This window comes from Arachis stenosperma, chromosome 4, assembly GCF_014773155.1.
Source record: "Arachis stenosperma cultivar V10309 chromosome 4, arast.V10309.gnm1.PFL2, whole genome shotgun sequence".
NCBI classification, from domain to species: Eukaryota; Viridiplantae; Streptophyta; class Magnoliopsida; order Fabales; family Fabaceae; genus Arachis; species Arachis stenosperma.
This window is the reverse complement of record NC_080380.1, coordinates 72,996,432-73,003,600: the sequence shown is the minus strand read 5'-3', so window position 1 is coordinate 73,003,600 and position 7,169 is coordinate 72,996,432. Positions and strand designations below refer to the sequence as shown.

The window sequence follows — 7,169 nt, the reverse complement described above, 5'->3', positions numbered from 1 at the left end:
GTTTCAGTTTAAGGTCAAACTAAAACTTAAACGTGGAATTGGAAGAAAGCACCCCAGGAGTGTTCATAGTCGAACACGTTTAACCTCCAGTTTGAGGTCAAACTGGAGGTTAAACCTGGAAATGAAGAAAGCAACCCCTGGAGGCAATTTGGATCGAACACGTTTAACCTCCAGTTTGAGGTCAAACTGGAGGTTAAACGTGGAATGAAGAAAACACCCTGGAGGAAGGAAATGGTCGAACACGTTTAACCTCCAGTTTGAGGTCAAACTGGAGGTTAAACGTGGAATGCTCCTGGTGCCTCTCTTGCTTCTGGCGTTTAACCTCCAGTTTAAGGTTAAACTGGAGGTTAAACGTGGAATGCTTCTTGGTGAGAAAGAAAAGTGTCGAACACGTTTAACCTCTAGTTTGAGGTTAAACTGGAGGTTAAACGTGGAATGCTCCCTTGGTTCAAATCATCATTCTGGCGTTTAACCTCCAGTCTGAGGTTAAACTGGAGGTTAAACGTGGAATGCTCCCTTAGTTCCCTTTCTCATTCTGGTGTTTAACTTCCAGTTTAAGGTCAAACTGGAGGTTAAACGCCAGTTACAGCATTTCCTCTCTTCTCATGATTTTGGCGTTTAAGCTCCAGTTTAACCTTAAACTGGAGCTTAAACGTCCCATTTGATATTCAAGCTTCCTTTATTGATTTTGTTGCTTCCTTGCCTAGCCTCTTCTTCCCTGAAATCATCCAAACAATTGCATCAAAGTCTTGCAAAATTTCATGAGAAATCATCCATTCATAACATTCAAGCAATATAACTAAAAACTCATGAATTTGCATCATAATCATAATGTTTTGGATGGTTCATTGCTTTGTTGTTCATTTAACCATTCTTGGTTACTTTAAGCTCAAGAAAATGCATAAAACAACTAAAACTAACAGAAAAATGCTAGTGAAACTAGCCTAAGATGCCTTGGCATCACAACACCAAACTTAATACTTGCTTGTCCCTAAGCAAGTCCTGAGATATTTGAGAAGAAAGTATGAAACAAAAAGCAATTACATTGGCTATATTAGCAAGCATTTGAAGTTCATCAGAAGGGTTTTATGCAGAAAGTTGCAGCATCACTTTTTCATTCTTATCAGGTAGAATCATTACTTTTTCATTGCATCCATCAAACACTGCTATGGCCTCTTGTCATTCTCATGTCCTTGGCACTTTTTCTTTCTTTGTTTTTCTTTTTCTTAGAGCTCTTTTGCTCCTTGTTCGCTCAGTGTCATGTGTTGCACAAGCCTTTGGCATTTTCTTTTTCTTATCAGTGCAGTACACATATCCACTACAGGCATTTTAGTTCACATTTCTTTTTGAGACATTGGTGCCCAGCACCTCTTTGTGTAACTAAATGTTTTGTAGCTAGGTTGCTCTTGATAATGGACTTTTGGTTGATAATCCTGAGTTAGTTAACCCAAGTTACCAAGTGTTGAAACACTCCATAGAACCTATTCATCCAAGCAGATCCTAGTACATAAACACCACAGGCATATGTCTCAAAAGTTCAAACCATTGGTGCCTAGCTTTATTTTCTTAATTCTTTTGCTTTTTGATTGCCCCTTTTCAGTGGCTTTTCTTTTTCTTTTTCTTTCTTTTTCATGACCAAAGACATTTATTCATCAAGATCCATAGACAGTATTCAACTTCTACACAAAAAATGATAATTCTACACTCAATTTCCAGTGAGCTAACTAAACAATCAAGCATGCATACCACCACTTAATTCTACTTGATTTGTCACTAATTGAGCCAAGTTACTTTTGTTCAAACTTTTCTTTTAATTTTTGGAAACAGAACAAGCATGGCAAGCATTTGTTTAAGAAGGTGGAGTTATATCCAAACATCTAGGCATTCACTTTATTCAAAGCAATAAACAGACAAACACACTAAAAACTTCACATTCCAGAAAGATTCAACAATTTCGGTTTAAACCAGAACAAGCATGCTTTTGTTTGCCTTTTAAAGAAAGGTCAAGGAACAACACCACCTTGTGAAGTTTCTTGTTTTCTCTTTGTTGCCAGGAAACAATTTGATTTCTCCTTCTTCTACTAGTTGTTGCATCATGTTCTTTCTAAGATCCTTGTTTCCTTTCCTGCAAAGAGTGATGAAGTTGCTTGTTTCTCAAGCACTTGAATGGTTAGCTCACTATATATGGGCAAGTGTCTGAGTCTTAAGTTGGTGTGTGAACACCAAACTTAGTCTCCTACTTACTCCTCTGCTCTTTGAATCCTTGAATTCTCCTTGGAATGAAGTTGCTGCTAAGGATTTTAAGCATTTCTGTGATTGCTTAGAATGGTTGTTCCTTTCATATAATTCAAAGGTTGTTGTGTTCAGTTAATCTGTATGGTGGAACACCAAACTTAGAGTCACACATTCCCCTTTGAATTATTGATCCACAAATTCATTGTTTGGTGTGAAACACCAAACTTAATTCTTTGCAATGCACAGAAACTACTTCACCTTTTTATTGAAACAAATAAAAGAAACAGCAAAAGAGTATTACCTCAGGTTGGGTTGCCTCCCAACAAGCGCTTCTTTAACGTCACTAGCTTGACGGTTGTCCCTCAGTTGAGGTGATATTTAACCTTGTCCTTCTCCTCCACATCTCCCAAGTAATGTTTGAGTCTTTGACCATTCACAGTGAAGGTTCGTTGTGACTTTTCTTCCATGATTTCTACTTGTCCATATTGGGAGACCTTGGTGACAAGGAATGGTCCAGACCACCTTGATTTTAGCTTCCCTGGAAATAGCTTCAGCCTAGAATTGTAGAGCAATACTTTTTGTCCCTCTTCAAATTTTCTTGGGGCTATGTTGCTGTCATGCTTCTTCTTTGCTCTTTCTTTGTAAATTTTGGCATTCTCATAAGCTTCAACTCTGAATTCTTCCAACTCTTGAATTTGCAACATCCTTCTTTCTCCAGCAGCTTTGCTGTCTAAGTTCAAGAGTTTCAAGGCCCAGAATGCCTTGTGCTCTAACTCCAGTGGTAAATGGCAGGCTTTTCCATATACTAGTTGGTAAGGAGACATTCCAATTGGTGTTTTGAAAGCTGTCCTATATGCCCAAAGAGCATCATCTAGCTTAATCGACCAGTCCTTCCTTGAAGTTCCCACAGTCTTTTCCAGGATTCTTTTGAGTTCCCTATTAGATATTTCGGCTTGCCCACTTGTCTGTGGATGGTATGGTGTGGCTACCTTGTGTTTGACTCCATATTTTAGAAGCAATGCCTCCAATGGTTTGTTACAGAAGTGGCTTCCTCCATCACTGATGATTGCTCTTGGAACCCCAAAACGGCAAAAAATGTGTTTTCTGAGGAAGTTCATGACTACCTTATTATCATTGGTTGGAGTTGCTATTGCTTCAACCCACTTGGAGACATAGTCTACTGCCACAAGAATGTAGTTATTTGAGTATGAGGTGGGGAAGGGTCCCATGAAATCTATCCCCCATACATCAAACAATTCAAGTTCCAGAATGAATTGTTGTGGCATTTCATTTCTTCTTGGTAGGTTCCCCGCTTTCTGGCATTCATGGCAGTGCTTCACTAGTTCCTTTGCATCTTTGAAGATAGTGGGCCAATAAAATCCACACTGCAACACCTTAGCTGCTGTTCTTTCTCCTGCAAAATGTCCTCCATAAGTGGAACCATGGCAGTCCCATAAGACTTTCCTTCCTTCTTCCTCTGATATGCATCTTCTGAGTAGGCCATCAGAACATTTTTTGAACAAGTATGGTTCGTCCCAGATGAAGTATTTGGCATCATTTACCAATTTCTTCCTTTGATGCTTGTTAAATTCCAACGGCAAACTCCCAGTAGCTTTGAAGTTTGCTATGTCTGCAAACCAGGGTGCTTTGTGAATCATCATGAGTTGTTCATCAGGAAAGCATTCATTTATATGTGTGCTTTGTGTGCTTCCTTCTTCACATGGTATCCTTGATAAATGGTCTGCCACCTTGTTCTCTACACCCTTCTTGTCTTTGATTTCAATGTCAAATTCCTGCAACAAAAGAACCCATCTAATAAGTCTTGGTTTGGATTCTTGTTTAGCAAGTAAGTATTTTAAAGCTGAATGATCAGTGAAAACAATGACTTTAGATCCAATGAGATAGGATCTAAATTTGTCAAATGCAAAGACTATTGCCAAGAGTTCTTTTTCAGTGGTTGTGTAATTCCTTTGGTTATCATTCAAGACTTTACTGGCATAATAAATCACATGTACCAAATTGTTTTTCCTTTGTCCTAACACTGCCCCAATAGCAAGGTCTGATGCATCACACATCAGTTCGAAAGGTAGGTTCCAATCAGGTGGGGCAATGATAGGTGCAGAGGAAAGTTTTTGCTTCAAAAGTTCATATGCTAACATGCAATTTTTATCAAATACAAAGGGTGTATCAGAGACAAGTAAGTTACTCAAAGGTTTAGCTATTTTAGAAAAGTCTCTAATAAACCTTCTGTAAAACCCAGCGTGTCCCAAAAAACTCCTAACTGCCTTGACATTACTTGGTGGAGGTAGTTTTTCAATGAGTTTCACCTTAGCTTTGTCCACCTCAATGCCTCTTTTAGACACTTTATGGCCAAGGACTATTCCTTCTGTGACCATGAAATGACACTTTTCCCAGTTTAGTACTAGGTTGGTCTCTTGGCATCTCTGAAGCACCAAGGCAAGGTGGTGTAGGCAGCTAGGAAAAGAATTTCCAAACACAAAAAAATCATCCATGAAAACTTCAATAAACTTTTCGATCATGTCCGAAAAGATGGACAGCATGCACCTTTGGAAAGTTGCAGGTGCATTGCACAATCCAAAGGGCATGCGTTTATACGCAAATACTCCATATGGACAAACAAATGATGTTTTCTCTTGATCTTTTGGATCAACTACTATCTGATTATAGCCTGAGTATCCATCCAGAAAGCAATAGTAAGCATGTCCTGCAAGTCTTTCAAGCATCTGATCCATAAATGGGAGTGGGAAATGATCTTTTCTGGTGGCTTCATTGAGCTTCCTATAGTCTATGCACATCCTCCACCCAGTGACAGTTCTTGTGGGTATGAGTTCGTTCCTCTCATTTGGTACCACAGTTATGCCACCTTTCTTGGGGACTACATGGATGGGACTAACCCATGGGCTATCCGAAATGGGGTAGATTACCCCTGCCTGCCATAACTTCATGACCTCCTTTTGTACCACTTCTTTCATGACGGGATTCAATCTTCTCTGAGCTTGAATGGAGGGTCTAGCATCCTCTTCTAACAAGATTTTATGCATGCATATGGATGAACTTATCCCCTTCAAATCAGCTAGGGTCCATCCAATGGCATCTTGATGAGTTTGTAGCACCTTGATCAATTCTTCTTCCTGTTCTTGGCTCAGGGCAGAGCTAATGATAACAGGATAGCTCTCATCACTACCCAAGTATGCATACTTGAGATTAGGGGGTAATGCTTTTAGCTCAGGTTTTGGTGCTTCCTTCTCTTCTTTCACTCTCTCTGGCATGCTCGGCATGGTTGTCTCAGCAGCCTTGATGTCACTAACTTCAATATCCTTTGTGAACTCCTCCTCTGTCACTTCCTTTGTTGTTTCCTCAAAGGTTTCTTGTATTGCAATGTCCACTACATCCACCCTCATTCATTCCTTTAGTGATTCTGATGGATAACTCATTGCCTTGAATACGTTAAACACCAATTTCTCATCATGTAATCTAAGAGTGAGTTCACCCTTTTGGACATCTATGATGGCTCCAGCAGTAGCCAGGAAGGGTCTTCCCAGAATGATTGAAGCTTTGGCTTCTTCCTCCATGTCTAACACCACAAAATCAGCAGGAAATATAAAATCCCCCACTTTCACCAACAAATCCTCAACTATTCCATGAGGGAATTTAAAAGTTCGATCTGCCAATTAGAGGGCCATTCTTGTTGGTTTAGCTTCCTCAATCTTCATTCTTCTCATCATTGTTAGAGACATCAAATTGATACTTGCCCCTAAGTCACACAAGGCCTTCTCCACCATGACTTTTCCTATGATGCAGGGGATTTGGAAACTGCCTGGATCCTTCAATTTCTGAGGCAATTTGTGTTGAATGATGGCACTGCATTCTTCAGTCAACAACACAGTTTCATCATTTCTCCAGCTTCTCTTCTTGGTCATCAATTCCTTTAAGAATTTTGCATAGAGTGGCATTTGCTCTATTGCCTCAGCAAACGGAATGTTGATTTGAAGTTTCTTGAAAATCTCCAAAAATCTGGAGAATTGGCCATCCTTTTCACTTTTCATCAAGCGTTGAGGATATGGTGCTTTGGGTGTATAAGGCTTCAGGACCTCTTTTTCTTTTTCTTTTGTTGAACACGGTGTCAAAGATTGTCCCTGTTCCTTGTCTCTCACATTTTCCTTTGCTTCATCCTCTGTGGTTTCCTTTGAGATCTCCTTTAGCTTCTTTCCACTTCTGAGGGTTATGGCCTTACATTCTTCCCTTGCAATAGCCTTGGTAGCATGAGAAACGCTTGGTCCAGGGGTTTGCTTAGACAGATACACAATTTGATTCTCTAGCTTCTGGATGGCAGCTCCTTGGTTTTGCAAGTTGGAATTTACTTCTTCCTTAAAGGCTTTCAATTCGGTTATGTCTTGACTCATGGTTGCAAGCATTCTTTCTATCCTGTTTAATTGATCTTGAAATTGTTGGTTCGGATTGGATTGGGCAGGTTGGTTATTTTGGCCATGATATGGTGGTTGGGAGTAAGTGTTTTGTGTGGCTTGGTATGATCTTTGGTTGGAGTTTTGGTATGTGGAATTGTTATGTTGGTTGTGGTTGTAAGGTTTGTGGTTTTGTGGTTGGTTTTGCTGGTTTCCCCACCCAAAGTTTGGGTGGTTTTTCCATCCTGGGTTGTAAGTGTTGGAATGTGGATCATATGATTGTCTTTGTTGGTTTCCCACATAGTTGGCCTCTTCCCAATCACCTCCTTCAATGCCTGCTTCCTCTTGATCTTGTGTGTGTATTGCAGCCACTTGCTTTGTGTCTAACTTCCTGGTGAGCTCTGCTAGTTGCTTGGCAAACACCTTGTTTTGGGCTAAAATTGTATCAACATGGTTCAGCTCCATGACTCCCTTAGTGTTGTGTCTCTCTGAAGCATAGTAATACTCATT

General features: G+C 40.0%; 1 protein-coding gene across 1 annotated transcript; it reads right to left on the bottom strand.

The window, feature by feature from the left end:
- Window positions 1-5,657: 5,657 nt before the first annotated feature.
- Window positions 5,658-6,659, bottom strand: LOC130975095 (uncharacterized). Its single transcript, XM_057899926.1, has 2 exons — window positions 6,222-6,659; window positions 5,658-5,693 (listed from the first exon to the last, which is right to left on the bottom strand). The coding sequence occupies exons 1-2, from the start codon at window positions 6,657-6,659 to the stop codon at window positions 5,658-5,660; spliced, it is 474 nt and encodes a 157-aa protein (XP_057755909.1).
- Window positions 6,660-7,169: the final 510 nt, after the last annotated feature.

What these genes read in the sequence shown, in the direction of transcription:
- LOC130975095 (XM_057899926.1), bottom strand. Translation starts at nt 6,659, where the DNA reads ATGAGTCAAGACATAACCGAATTGAAAGCCTTTAAGGAAGAAGTAAAT. An exon ending in TCAACATTCCGTTTGCTGAG is followed by an intron (nt 5,694 to 6,221) that starts GCAATAGAGCAA and finishes AACGTATTCAAG; the next exon opens with GCAATGAGTTATCCATCAGA.